Raw genomic sequence first — 15463 nt, forward strand, 5'->3', positions numbered from 1 at the left:
ACTCACAACCACTAGCACTTTATAGCCTCTGTAGGAATTATATCTCACTTATCTTAACTGCACTACTGTATAGCTCTGTGTAAATAATCATTCTGTACATACGATAATTTTTAATCCTACAACTGTTTATAACTTACATAGTTCCCATTTCTGTATAGCTGTATATCTCAGATTCTGTAAAGTTATTTATTTCATATTTATATCCTGTTGATAGCCTGTACATAGCTTGTACTCACTACAGCCTGTACATACTTATAGTTATAGCATATTCATAACATACTTCATACCGTGTACATTATAACATACCATAATAGACCCATTTCTGTAATATACTTACATATCTATATATATTGTAATATATCTATATCACAGCTAAAGCACTTCTGGATGGATGCAAACTGCATTTCGTTGCCCTGTACCTGTGCATGTGCAATGACAATAAAGTTGAATTCTATTCTATTCTATTCTATTCTAGTGCACAGCTTGACCATCATGGTTAGGATGAAGCCATTGCTGAATGGGGGGACTGGAAGCCCAAGGCCCACCTTGACACTGATGAAGATTGGGAAGAAAGAGAAGAGGATGATGGATGTGTATCATATTACTACATATAACTACTTTGCACCCAGATAGTTTTTCCACTGGGATCTTTATCTAACCTGGCCCTGCTGCATATAAATGCATCCTAACTTATTTCTGTACCATATTTTGTGTTAACAGGCTACCAAACAACAAGCAACTAATTGCAGTAAAAACACAAGTGGCGTAAACACAAATGCTTCAAAACTGTACTTAAATACAGTCAATGAGTAAATGACTGAGTTTTCTAGCAGTGAATGAAACACGCTGCACGTCGACTACATCCCCATGTTCAGACAAAATCATTTGTTTTTCATGCAACAGACAGAATCTTTACATAAATCTGCATTTAATGTGTTTTTGCTGTAAAAACTGCTGAATAAACATTTAATAAAACTGTGATAGACATTAAAATTACTCCCCCACTTTGTTAAGCATTCCTCTTTAACTGCTCACAAATGCAAATATCTAATCAGCAAATAACATGATAGCAAATCGAGGTATTTAAGCATGCCATCAGTGTCAAAGGTTTCTGCTGAAATCCACCAGAATGAGGAAGAAAGGTGATTTAAGTGACGCTGAATGCTGCGTGGTTGTTGGGATTTTCCCACACGGTCTCTAAGGTATACAGAGATCATCCTGAAACTGATAAAATGTCCAGTGAGAGGGTGAAAATGCTTTCTTGCCAGAGGCCAGAGGAGTAAACCAGACTGGTATGAGATGATAGGAAGGCAGCAGCAATGCAAATAATGCAAATAAAGCAGATGTGCAAAGATCACACCGGGTGCCACTCCTGTCAGATAAGAACAGGAATGTTAGACTCCGTGTCACACAGGCTCACCAAAGAAGGTCGGAAAAATCCCGTCTTGTCTGACGAGTCTTGATTTCAGCTGCAACATTCAGATAGTGGGGTCAGAACTGAGCATAGACAACATGAAAACCTTGATCTTTCATTTTGGTTTCAATGGTTCAGACTGATGGTGGCAGCATGATGGTGTAGGGGATACTTCTCAGTACACTTCAGAGCCCTTTGGACCAGACGACCTTCATTTAAACACCACACCTGGGAATAGTTGCTGACGTGTCTGTCCCTGTACGACCACAGTGTGCCCATGTTTTTATGGCTGCCTCCTTCAGGATAATAAGCCGTGTGGCAAAGCTGAGATAATCTCAGACTGCTTTCTTGAACATGACACTTAAACGGCCTCCACAGCCACCAGTTCTCAATCCAGCAGAGCGCCTTTACGAGGTGGTAGAACAGGAGATTCACGTCATGGATGCGGAGCTGCAAAACCTGGTATGGATGTATAATCATATTAAAAAATATTTTCCCAGAATATTAAAAACGAATCCCGTGACTCAGTAGGTATGACACAATCCAAAGTACACCAGCTTCTAATTTGGTACAAATATGCAGTGAGTCGGCTGTTAGGCGACATGCCTGAGCAAATGAAAACATGTTCTCACACTGTTGCATATCTCTGTGAGCACGTGTGTGTTTTTAAGAGCTGCATTTTGTCAGTAGAAGTAAAAGTAAAATGTCGTCAGTTCTGAAATTCATGTTACACAACGTTACGCCGGTCCACAACACCGGCGTAACATATGCAGCGCTTTTTGTTTGTGCTGCTTTACCTTTGAAGTCCAGTATTTCTGAGTCATCCTTCCTGCTTTGGTTACACTGTGAGTCACTATTTTTACCGCTGTCACACACTCGGTGGTCACACAGTCCTCCTTGGGGGTTTTTTTGTTTTCAACAGACAGTTTGCAGAAGTGCTCCAACAAAATGTGCTTTCACTCCTCTACACTAGTTGTTCAAGTCTGCAGACATGTGGATTCATTCATAAGTATCTTCCACCAGAGCTGCGACATTAGATGAAGTTATGATGCTTTGAAAAGGAATTTAAAAGGTTTTTACACGAAGCATATTCTGGGTGTGCCAGCTGAGACAGAGTCAAAGAGAATTATGTGCTTTATCACTACAATGCTTCCAATCTTGCAGTTTAAGCCGTTCACAGCCGTACACTCGCAGTAAGTCAGTCATTAGAAAGTAAAGAGAAGCACCACACGAGCATTAAGTACCAAATATTTTCAGATGAATCCTGAGGAAGTCAGAGTGAAGAAGATGATGTTTCTGTATTATTTCTCTTGGTTATAAAGGACGTTAACAATGCAAATATCTGTGTGTGTGTGTGTGTGTGTGTGTGTGTGTGTGTGTGTGTGTGTGTGTGTTTCTGTCAGTAATATAAATATATGAAATACATTAACAGTTAATTAAACAGGTAATGAAACAGCTCAGCATTGTCATTATGATGTGCGTCACATATTGTTGTGTCAGTTGTGGCCCCTGATACTCGAGCAGTTTGTGCCATTAGCGTTACTCCTGTGTGACAGGCTCACGTTCATGACAGATGCTCGGACGCATTACTAGAAGTGAAAGTTAGCACGCGGTCAACACGACAGTCTGTGTCGGTTTTTCAAATGCAGAAGCTCCACAAAACCAAACAGAGCTGAAACTCCTCACATGTGATGTTGTTATTGCTTGTTGTAGAGCTTTCGCTGAATAGTCACCTTTTATATAGACGCTGTGAGATTTTTCTAGTATTTGTGTCCAGCTACACAAATGTGTAATTAACACAGGCGCTTTCATTTTTGTCTTTCCCAGCAGCAGCTCTTAAAGTAACAATCACTGATTCAGTGTAATGCAAGCATGTGTTTGCATACGTATGTGTGTGTTTTGGGCACGGCAGATCTTCACCTGAGCTCGAAAATCCTGTTTGTGACGTTGTATTCGTAGGAGTCTGAAGCTGTAACTGTGTGCATGACACTGAACTCTTCCCCAATAGTTGCTGCTACTCGTGGGTAATGTGAGGCCTGACTTGTGACAACACATGGGTTTGCATTTGCATTCAAACAGTGTAAATATGCTTGAAGGCGGGGATACTATATCCAATATTTGCACATTTCACAAACAGATATGATTTATAGAGGCCCTAGTTTCTCCAAAGACACTGAAATTCCTCCTTCCTTTCCAAACCTGTCATAAACTTTGGAAAACAGCAAGAGACAGAGTGCAAGACAGAGAGCTGGAGGTGGTCAAACGTTCATAGGTCATTTGGTTTGTTCAGCACTGTGTTGTCCAGATCCCAGCAGACACGACAGCCACATGTGTGTAAAGTGGAAATGTTCATTCATTTAAGACACATCTTTAACTTAAGCCAAAAATAAAAGGAAAAGATCAGCAGTGGGCATCAACAAAAGCACTCTGCTAACACATTATAATAAAAATCTCTACACCTTTTGAGGGGACAGCAAAATAATTGGGTTCCTCAGCATTACACAAAAACCTGAACATTGCAAACTAAGTTGCCATACTTGGTTAGTTTGTCCTTTGTGTTTGAAATAGAGTCTTAAATAACCTCAGGCAGGCTGTGGCCTTTAAATGATGCTCAGTTGGTACCAAAGGGACCAAGTGTGCTAAAAAAAATCATTACATCACCAGCAGTAGCCTGAACCGTTGATACAAGGCGAGATGGATCCATGCTTTCATGTTTTGTTTTGTTTCATTCATCAACCAAATGTTGCAGCAGAAATTGAGCCTCGTGGGAGCATTTTTCCAGTTTTCTGAACCATAGCCTCAGTTTCCTGTTCGTAGATGACAAAAGTGACACGGGCATTGTCTTTTGCTGCTGCAGCTCATCTGCTTCAAAGTTCAACATGCTGCGCATTCAGACTTCACTCTTCTGCATACCTTTGTGGTTATTTGAGTTACTGTTGCGTTCCTATCAGCTAAAGCAGCCTGGCTATGCTCCTGTGACCGCTGGCATCAACGAGGGATTTTCTCTCAGGTAACGGGCCAGTTTCAAAGATGGTTGTGTCGGGAGAATCCCAGAAGATCAACAGTTTCTAAAATATCAGATGTTTGGCACCAACAACTCGGCCACTTCCAAAGTCACCTTTCTTCCTACAAGTGTAGATGCACTGAGTTGCTGCCATACGATGTAATTTGCACTTACTTGCAGTCAGACAGATGTATTTAATAAAGTATGTTGAGGTTCTCTGGATGTGAGAACCATATAAAGTGAATACATGACAAACTTTTATTTTTATCTTTTGCTGATTTATGCTGAATAAGTCTGTAATCTGATTTAATTTTGAAGCTGGCCTTCATATGCGATATAAGTCCTTATTTTTAGAGCAAAAGGGATGATTTACGCAACATTTCCCATCTGTGCCTACATCTGTTTGCCCTAACATTTAGAATAAACCAAAAGACGGCATTTCTGAACATATGTGAAATTTAATTGGCTTTTCAAGAAGGCATAATTACAGCACAGCTGTAGAAAAAGACGGCCACACAACGCAGTTAACAGTTCAGGTTTTTCAGAAGGTTGAACCAGCGTGCCAATCAGCAGGAATTACAGATCTGCAGAGGCCTCTGCTTTGGTCATACAATGTGCGCTGCCATGCAGCATCATGTACATGCAAACCACATGACCCGAGTCAACCCATATCTCAACAACTGAAACGAAACTGGATGTCATTTACAACCAGGCTATACATGTACCTGTTCTGCTTCTGCACAGGGCAATACATTCAGACCGCCGTGTGAGGTTTTAAAGCTTGAAAGGATGTTAATGCAGTAAAACAGTACATCCGGCTTGTGGAAAAATAAAAATGGCTGTGGGTTTGTGGTTGCTAAGAGTAAACAATAGGCTTTCGTTTCAAGCATGTTGATTGTTGTAAATTAGAGGGAGACCTGACACATAAACAGGGCTTTTGGGGAGAACAAGAACTACGTCTATGATACGCAGTATCGAGTGTTTACTTTGGAAAGAAAGGAATTTACATCTATATGGACCGAAATCTAGAGAGTGGGTTTGAATAGTTCGCTCTTATACCTGCATTTAATGATTATTATTAACTGCCTAAATCTATACTTAATTCATATTGTCCAATTTATTTTTTTTTTTTGCCTGTCCCGTTTGGCTCTTTTGCCATCAGAATTGTTGTCTAAAGGCAAAGAAAGATGCCCAACAGATTTACTTTACCAAACTGACCATCCCAGCCTTGCCGTAATGGTCCATTTGATTCACCTTTTATTGTTTATTTTATTTTCACTTACTGAATACGGGACAGACTTGACTGGGGGAAAGAAGGGGAGAAAGAAAGAGGGAAAGAGAAACAGCTGAGAAGAGGGACGGGGGAGAAGGGCAAAAGACAAAAACCAACAGAACGGGCAGAGAAAAAAAAATGCATATATCAATCACCTGGATCACCTGCTGAGAAAGAAAAAAGAAAGCAAGCAGAAGAGAACAAGAGTAATAGAATAAACAACATCACAATGATATATGGGAATATGACAGTAAATACTAAATGTTAAACATTATTGTGCAGCACATAAGATCAACAGAACACAGTGTGCTTTGAGGTAGGAGCCAAAAAGGGTGTAGTTTGTGGGTGTGATCACCCGTGTGTACACCTGTGAGCATGGACGCGCTTGTTTTTTGTTTTTTTAAAAGGTTCCTTCATGTAATGATCTGCTAGAGGGTGTGGGGGGGCCACAGCCCCGTCCTCCAGGGCATGAAGCAGGTGTGGAGGAGATCCAGGCTCCAGACATCCAGAGGCCCCCAGAACACAAGAGACCAAGGAAGACCAACAGAGGGGCAGCCGCGCCACTGTCCCAGAAAGAGCTGAGGAGAGTCCCAGATGAGGGCTCACTCAGCAGCCGCGGAGCAGAAGCCAGGGGGGGTTGCAGTGACGCATATTGTCCAAGTTTTACAGTGCGATCCACACAGGGTTTACTTATTTTTATCAGACTCGTTGCCCAATAATATAATTGACTGGAAGCGTTTAGTGCTTGAGGCCCATTAAATAGCCTAAATCATCCCAAAGTGCTCTCAAGCTGCAGTACTTCATTACAGACGGTCCTTTTAGTGCTTCTTCTTGGTGCAATCAATTCTGCAAAGGTTTATAGTATTATAATCAGTCATCACTTAGCATTGATCATCAGAGTTAAAATCTATAGACACTTAGCTTCAGTCGAACTGGATTTTCAGGCATTGCATGGCTTGTTTTGACTGGTGTGGGTGCCAAATGGGTGGTGTGTGCAACATTTAACAAGACTACAGTCCAGAGTCAAGCTGAAAAGTCTGCAGCAAAACTTTATGACAAACTGATGGTTGTTAAGAGACTTAAAACCACCAAAGTCAGTGTAATGATGACAATGCGGCGGGGTGGGGGTGGTGGTGGTGGGGGGGCTATTTTCCACCATTAGTCCTCTGGAGATGAAGATAAAGCAAAAAACAACAAAAAACTGACCAACCAATCAACTAATATTTCCACGAGTCTGCTGTTATGGCTGAAAATACAGGAAATACTGAAGGATATAAAAATGTATATATTTTACATATTCTTCTGGAATTAACTTAAGGTTTCTATATCATGTCATAAAAGAAATATTGTACACATTCTTATATTTGCTTATTTTAAAAAAAGAATGTCCTTAGATATTTAAAAAGACATTAAAGTTTTATGGCTTTAAAAGTCCAAAACTACACAGGAACACAGGTCATCTCAGCCTAACAAACAAACCACTAACTTGTCTCTCAATTTACAATTTTAATGACGTCCTTTACAACATACATGGCATAAATACTTTACAACCAAAGAAAAGTCATTTGAGCCCAGTCAGTGGTTTAGATTTGACCAGGAAGTTTTCCTAATCAGCCTGCAGCGCTTGTGTTCGCAAAGGGAGGTACAGTCTATTCAGTCGTATCGTCTTCAGGTCCTGAGGGCCTACTGTATGCCAAACCTCCAGCTGGAATCCAGTGTGTTGCAACATCATTTTACAGCTCTTTTACTGGTGACCAGCTGTTTCATCAGAGCAGCATCAGCCACTCAGCAAGCTGAAGCGGATGTTTGAATAAAGAAAAGTTACACAACAAGTCTGTCTGCGTGATTTGCTGCAGGTCATAGTTTTGCACAGGTGAACTGAAAAAAGGAGACAGACTGTCCACCAGAGGCCAAACTACTCAACAAGAAGTGACTGAAATTCTCACACCAAGTACATATTTTCTGCACAGTATAGTTTCAAGAATGCTTTGCTAGATCTATTGAAAGCATAAAATAAACATAAAACCGCGTCCTGCCCAAGCGAAGCCGCAGCTTTACAGTGCCCGACTTGGAACGAAATGTCACTCTTCTTGACTAGTTCTTCCACTACAGCATTCCTTAAAAGCTAACCAGGAAGTGAACTTAGTGGAAGAATCAAGCAGATATACAGAAAATCATATTGATGTCACACTTCATATGGTTTACTCCCTCGCAGGCTTAAAGGAGAAATGAACAGCCGTGCACGCCACGCCGACTTGTTTTAATCAGCCATTCGAGTGCAGTGTCACCCGTGCTTACGCAACCCAGAGGATATGATAAAAAAAACACAGGATGATTCCCATTATGGAAGAATGGGAGGTATGTGTCCAAACATGATCAAACCCTGACAGAACAGCTCGTTTGCATTCATTAGGGGAAAAAGCAGTGCATGAAGATCCCTATCTCCATCGAACCAACTCCAGCAGTGGAGGAGTTGGGGTGAAATGTCTCTTCAGGAGACTGCTTTTAATCTGAGGACAAACACAACCCACTGAGACCAACTGGAGACATGTGCAGCTTCTCTTTCAAGTCGGCTCCAGTCTCTTTTCATAAAGATCGTTCAGATCTGGACAGATGTTCTCAAAAAAAAAAGAAAAAAAAGAAAAAGTTTTCAGTTCTTGAGTAAACCCTCATCATTCTTCATCTCTTCTGAGGGAGGCTGGCTGTTGCCCGTGTCGTGCCCAGAGCTCAGTGGCTTGGAGTTGGCATTTGTTGACCTCTGCCGACGAGTGCCGTTGCCAATGCAGCGCATGAGGTTCTTAAAAGTTGCCCACATTTCCTCATCCTTGTAAGAGTAGATGCAGGGATTCATGACAGAGTTGAGTACAGCCAGGAGCAGGAGCCAGCGCTTTAACTTCATGACGTGACAATTCTCACAGTTAAGGCCATCCATCAGCAGAACCACCAAGCCAGGAGTCCAGCAGATCACAAAGGCCCCTGAAGAGAAAGAAGCAAACTGCGTCATCATCTACTGTACGTTTCCTTTCAAAAATGTGTATAATTTTTGCACAATGGCAGTCTGAAAAGTCGCATCTTCAACATTTTGCAGATGAAACTTAAATAATAAATGTCTTATTATACAGTTATGACAAGACATTTTGGACATTTATTGTATGAACTAAAATATTGATGAAAATTGTTCTAAAGAGGCGACTTTCAGCTTTGATCCTAGCAAACGAACAACAAAAACTGCATTAAAGATTGAGGAATTACGTCCTTTTGTTTCCATATTTTAAAACCTTCGTCATGAACAGTTTGAAAAGGCAAAAACAAACAGCAAACAGTCTTCTTTGTTTTGCCTTATCATACTACTTTATCATCAGCAAGTGATAAATCAGGTTAACCTGGTGTGACTGACTCTCCCACTGCAGATCGTTTCATTTCGTTATCTTTTTAAAAAAGGGTCATTTTCACTGCTTTGGTGTATTCAGCTGAAAGAGCAGAAAGTGTAGCTTTGCACACTTCAGAGCTTATCTGGCTGCTTCTGTCTTCTGGCACATCATCAATGAACTCACTGCCTCTGGAGGGTGTGCATGCTTACGTCATCTCACTGCCTCCGCCATGTTTGACACACCTTTTCCGATGCTTCGACTCAGAACAAGACCTCAACAGTTCACTTCTTTCAGAGGAACCGGTACAGCCGAGCTCCGATTCATCTGTCCACACGCCTCTTTAGAGCTGTGTTTGTTTTTGGTCATCTCTAATCTTTCCTTTCTGGTGGTTTTTCTTTACAATACATGCTGCGAACATTCACTTCTCTCTTCTGCAGACTTGCAGGCATTTTTATGTTACTGAGGTCACCGGTGTGCTCCATCTTCTTTTCACACTATGTTAAACTTTTAGTTTGGTTACTCTTATTAATTCCTCTCGTGTTTTTTTGTTTTGTTTGCAGGATGCTGCATTTCACTTGGGCCAGTTCGTGACAATCAATGTAAAGGCTTAGCAAACAGACTGAGGTGAGCAGAGGAAGCAGGAAAATGAAAAAAGATGGTTGCTGAGGTTGTGTGGCCAGAGATGATGCAGGGGTCGGGTGATAGTTACGGTTTATTACTCCAAAATGAAGCCAGTCTGCATTTTTCCATTAGTATCTTCTTGGCATAATAAATGCTGCTGGGCTGAGGGGGCCACTTGTACATATTTCATTTATTTATTTGCTTCTGCCCGACCTTACGTCACGATCGGACCTACATTAACCAGAGGTTTTCAGCAGACGGTAAACATAACCACAGCCTGTAGATTTTTGGATGCTCTGTATAAACATTCAAACTTCCACCCGGTGTCCGATTGCTGTGCACATGTGGAGATCAGGAATTGTGCAGAAGTTATATTTTACACAAATGGAATTATGTGTTAACAAACTTCACTCCTGAAGTTAAAGCACAGAATGTAAAAGAACCACGTTGCTTAAATTCAACCTATTCTAGTCGAGAAACAAGTAGACGCAGGTTGGAAACACAATGCCATTATTGTGCTCAGTACTTAACTGTGTGTAGCAGATAATGAGGTGGGTCATGGAGGCACTGAAGCAGCCATCTACTTCAAACATGTTTGGGCACAAAGCAAAGCAACTAAAGCTTTTCTGGAAATAAAACGAACCAACAAGCATCAACCTGTCTGCTCTACTAGAGCATCTCTGAGCTTTATGTCAACAGCAGGAGAAAAACATGTTTTTTTGTTTGGGGTTTTTTTTACAGCTCACCATTTCTTTTGTCAGACAGAGGGGTGTGGGAGAAGGGTTGAGCTCAGCTTTTATTCTAAAACTCAAAAACGAGTTATTTATATGCAGCCTTCTTCCGCCTGAATTTGTTTTCATCATCTTTGATGTCCAAAGTAACGTGAACCAAACTGTAACTGAGATTCCATCACCGTGCAGATTTTGAGGTATTCTACAAGCTCAAACTTTTTTCCTCTTAAATCTCTTACAAATAAAAAGGCTTTAGAAGCCCATGTTTTGAACATCTGCTCCTTTTGCTATTCATTTGTCGATTTGTGGTCATGCTTAAAGAATGAAAACAAATCTGCCGGGAGTATTACGATGCTTCACTTCAAAAGCAGGCCCCAACACACTGGGATGTGCTACATTTAAACAGATGGATGCTTAAACTACAACAACTGCATGCTGACAAACTAGTGCCATGAAGCGCAATTATGAAAAAAGAAGAAGAGTGATTCCTGACGCTTACTTGTTTTAAATTTGAGTGAATTTATTGTATGAAGTCGGAAAGATTATGAGCAAAAAAACAAAACACCCTAAAAACAATCTTCGAACCTGTTACAGGCCGAACACTGAGAGAAAACAGGGACAGCTGTTGTTTCCTTTTACTTCTAAAGGACAGTTTATGCATTAGCATATTCATTCTTTGGTGTAACAAAGGCCATAGCATTTCCAGTCTTTCTGCAATCAGTTATTTTACTGCTTTTAACAAAGCATGTGTGCTTCGTACGCATTTCTGAACTGGTTTGCCCTGCTGCCGTTTTTGTCTGCACAAGCAGTTTTCCCTTTACCTTGGACCTGACTCCATGCCCTACAGGTTTTGATAGTCCAATTGTTTCTTCCATAAGAGCTTCATTGACTTTTTCCCATAAAGCATAATCATTAAAACAATTGTGTTACATACTCTCCAGCTACAGTTTTAAGTAAGTAAGTTTCTGTGTTAACTGTTGAAGCTTATTGCTACTGTGAGCAGCGGTGGAGGGCTTTAGCCCTGTGATAGACAGGAGATTTATACCATATCTCGCCCTATGAAAGCTGAGATAGGTTAAGAGGAAGAAGGAAATCAACAGATAAATTAACATACTGAAGGGACGAACCTACACTTGTGTGATTACACTTCAAGCCATGGAGAAGTGCATCTGAAAGCAATCGCCGAAGTCCCCGAGTATAGGTTCTTTTTCTTTTTTCCCTTTTTTGGGTAGGGAGGAGGGGACGTTCACTGAAAACCAGTGCGGTGTGGTGGATGGTACGCCACACAGGCTGTGAAGCAGTGTCCTTGCAGGAGGAGATAATTACACAGCCGTCTGCAATAAAGTGTCTAAACAGACAAACATCTTCTACACTACATTCAGCACTGAGATATCTGCCCGTGTGAGCTGAGAAAGATCAACGCCGGACCATTTCTCTGTGGTGTGACGCTTCAACCTTCTCTTTTATCTGAAGAGCACACAAAACAAAAAGCAATCACACTGAACGCTGAGGAACTCGTCTGACCTGCAGCGCTATCAGAGATGCATCAGTCCGGCCTGCATTCCTAGCTTTGGTGACTTACTATACATAGACTGTGTTATACAGTTCTGTGCAAATGCTTCGAGTTCTCTTTTAGTTTGTCTTTGGACATTGGCTGCTTTTTCAATCAGTTCATTCCAGTCCTCGTACCTGACCATTTTCAAAGGAATGTTTTGTTTATTAAGCCAACTAACACTGAGGCAGCTAACTCAAGGGATAAACGATTGTTGTGTCTGCTAAGTTTTCTGCTATGCATAAAGAAGCTATTTTAAATTGTATCTTTAGGCACTTTGTTGCCAACAGCCTGTCACAAAAACAGTTTATTCCTGAACTGAATCTGTGTAAAATAACAATGATAACGCAGTTTGACGGACATAAAATGGTATGTTTGGACCACAAAGGTGATTTACTAAGAGCTGTTAGCTGGGGGGAAAGGATGTGGTGTGGAGGAGGAGGTCGGGAGAGAGGTGCAGCAGCGAGTGTCTACAGCCATCTGTAAAACACGGTGGAGGCTCTGCCATGGTTTAAGGCTGCCTGTCAGTCAATGGTGTTGGGAATCTTGTCAAGATGTCAAAACACTTTTGATCAACCATTCAACCATCTGGAAAATATCAAATTGGCAGTGACGTACTTGTTATCTAAAACATGCTGCCAATGCAGTAAAAGCATACAAGCATAGAACAGCACACAATGGCCGCCCCAGAGCCTCAAACAAAATAGCTTCAAATGACCTTCAAAGTCTGGTGAACTATTCCTGAAGACCATTTAAAGGAATGACAAGAGAGCTTGTCTAAGAGAGTTCAGGCTGTGCTGAAGAATAAAGGTGGTCATACCAAATAATTAACTGTTTTTGACTCGTATTCTAAATCTCTGTGCACGTTTGCACACGTTTCAATGAATTGCCGCCCCTTTTCTAAGCCAAATGTACAGACGTGGGGGGTGGCTCAAGACTTTTTCACAGCACTGTACTTAAAACAGTGTAACTTCCAATGGTCTGTAGTTGCACTGCAGTAGAATATCCTTGTACACTCCTATTGTACCGTTTACAATAGAAAGCACTGGTCTGATTTTATTACTGAGCCTCTATTGAAAGGTATCCTCTTGCAAAACGCCAACAAAGGGAGCCAAGTAATGATATCCGAGGCCCTCGTCTAAGATGAGTCAACTGAGAAGGGGAGAAGGTATTATGACAAGCGTTGTACCACTAAATCATGAGTTTATGTGCCAGCGGTTAAAAAACAAGAGGTATTTCTTATTACTCTGAGGCTACAGCTTCTCAGACGTGAGGGCACTGAATGGCTGCTGTTTGGGCGAACGCAGCTAATATTTTTTTTGCCCCTTTTATAACTTGCTTTTCCATCTTGTCAGGAACATCTAGATTATAATCAAGTATCTTCAGCAGAGACTCCAAATTGTTTCTAAAGTTTGTGACAACTTTAAAAAGCACAATAGTGTTTTTATGATCCGCTGATCAGCGATACTCCTCAGGGAACTACTTTATGAGTAGCACCTACCAAGCACAACCAAGACCGTCTTCATGAGCTTCATGGGTGTCCTCTTGCGGTTGATGGAGCCGGAGGTGTGTGGCATGAGCATCGCCGTCTTCTTTTTAACGTAGGCGTAGATTCTCAGGTAGATGGACACCATGATAAGGAACACCACCAGGTTGGAGACAGACCAGAAGATCAAGTAGCTCCTGCTGAAGATGGGAGCGAGCTTGGAGCACGTGTTCAGGTTGCAGATACAGTTCCAGCCCAGACTGGGCACAGCCCCCATGAAGATGGAAATGGCCCACACCAGCACAATAAGCAGCGTCACCCTCCTCTTCGTCAGGTTGCTATGAACTTTCCAGCTCATAACAGATATGTAGCGCTCCAGAGCTATGACTAGCAGGTTTGCCAGTGAAGCTGAGAGACTGATGTCTAGAAGACCTTGGCGGATGAAGTAACCAGTGACAGTAAGTTGCCGTGACACCTCGCCCGTGTTGAACATGAGGTACACGTACGCTATCCCTGCGAGGAAGTCCGAGGCAGCCAGGTTGGAAAGGAGATAGTAGAAAGGATAATGAAACCTTTTATTGGTAATGACAGCAGCTATGACCATGACATTGGAGACCAGGATGAAACAGCAGAAGATGGAGCCCACAACCTGGACCAGGATGAGCTGAGTGGTGTCCCATTTGTCATCACCTCCGCTCTGGTTGTAAAAGAACTTCATCGTCTCATTGTAATGACAGGTGTTCTGTTCGGCCATTTTAAAAGGCAGGTCTGTGAAATGAGAAAACCAAGACGTTAAAAGCAGAACTTTTCATTATCCATGTCAATAAACCTTTTGTCTCATGTTGCATCTATGCAGTCTTAGTCACCAGCTATAAAAAAGCACAACTCATTAATATCATCTTCTACAAATTTGTTGTGATGAAATCTCTAGACTGACTGAGTTTTTTCTCTCCCCCTGAGCCATAGGTGTCAAACAATTACATATGGCCCGTGAAGCCACACCAAATTACTATTAGAGCTGGCCTACTGGTATTATACAGCTAATATATATATTGTTTAGTATTAAGCTTTGCTTGTTCCATATTCAGTTTTTCAGCAAAACGTGTTTGAGTCCATAAGAAAAGATTCATTCTTAAATCTGGAGGAATAAATATATTTCAATAAATATTAACATTAGCCCGCGACTTTGTTCCAGTTTTGAATTTTGGCCCACTGTGTATTTGAGTTTGACACCCCTGCCCTAAGCCAAGGAAGAGATTCATTCATTTGACTCCAAAACGCACACAGCACAGCCTGTTTACCGGAGCCGCTCTGATTGTACAAAACTAAACTCACAGTAAACCCTCATTACTAAAGCTGAAGGGCATGGCCATATATTAAAAAATCAGAGTGAAAATCATATGGACCCCATCTGAAAGTTCCATGTATGCAAACATTTCTTAGGGTAAACGCTGCATACATGGTAATAAACCAGAGTTGACTGTAACACGGTGCAAGGTACACTTTTCTTCATGACTCCTTTGTTCACTCAAACTTTACTACAACCGGTCCGACTTGGAAACCAGTGGGCAGCAAAGCCAGGGGAGGAGATTCTAACAGCGGGACAGACAAATGATAAGCACTTGGAGAAACCACAGAAAAACTAGTCAAAACTAATAAGAAGTTAACAAAAAAGGCAATTACAGGAGATCGAGCAGAAGGGGAAAAGAGCCAGGTGGGTTTACCTGTGGGAAATGTTTGTCCTTTGAGCGTCAGCAGACTTAAAGTTGCGAAATCCTCAGTTGGACTTAATGAACATGTTTCTCCTGTAGCGCTGTGCGTCCTCGGCTGAGGACGGAGGGAGGTGACTTCACTGCGCCGCTGCCAGGACAGAGTGAGAGCAGAGCGTCTTCCTCCCCAGGTCTCAGCAGCGTGACGCAGAGGGCGTGAGCGTGGAGCCACCCACGCTCACTGCCGTATTCTTTGCACGAGACCCCGCGAGCGCACGATGACCAAACGAAACCGATAACAA

General features: G+C 41.7%; 1 protein-coding gene across 1 annotated transcript; it reads right to left on the reverse strand.

Moving 5' to 3' along the window:
- Positions 1-8341: 8341 nt before the first annotated feature.
- Positions 8342-15226, reverse strand: lpar3 (lysophosphatidic acid receptor 3). The gene is made up of 3 exons (XM_085372839.1): positions 15177-15226; positions 13468-14220; positions 8342-8667 (listed from the first exon to the last, which is right to left on the reverse strand). The coding sequence occupies exons 2-3, from the start codon at positions 14204-14206 to the stop codon at positions 8342-8344; spliced, it is 1065 nt and encodes a 354-aa protein (XP_085228965.1). The 5' UTR covers positions 14207-14220; positions 15177-15226.
- Between the last annotated feature and the right edge of the window lie 237 nt (positions 15227-15463).

Source organism: Diplotaxodon limnothrissa, linkage group LG15 (genome assembly GCF_057381915.1).
Source record: "Diplotaxodon limnothrissa isolate DT_005_m linkage group LG15, D_limnothrissa_male_GT1.1, whole genome shotgun sequence".
NCBI lineage: Eukaryota > Metazoa > Chordata > Actinopteri > Cichliformes > Cichlidae > Diplotaxodon > Diplotaxodon limnothrissa.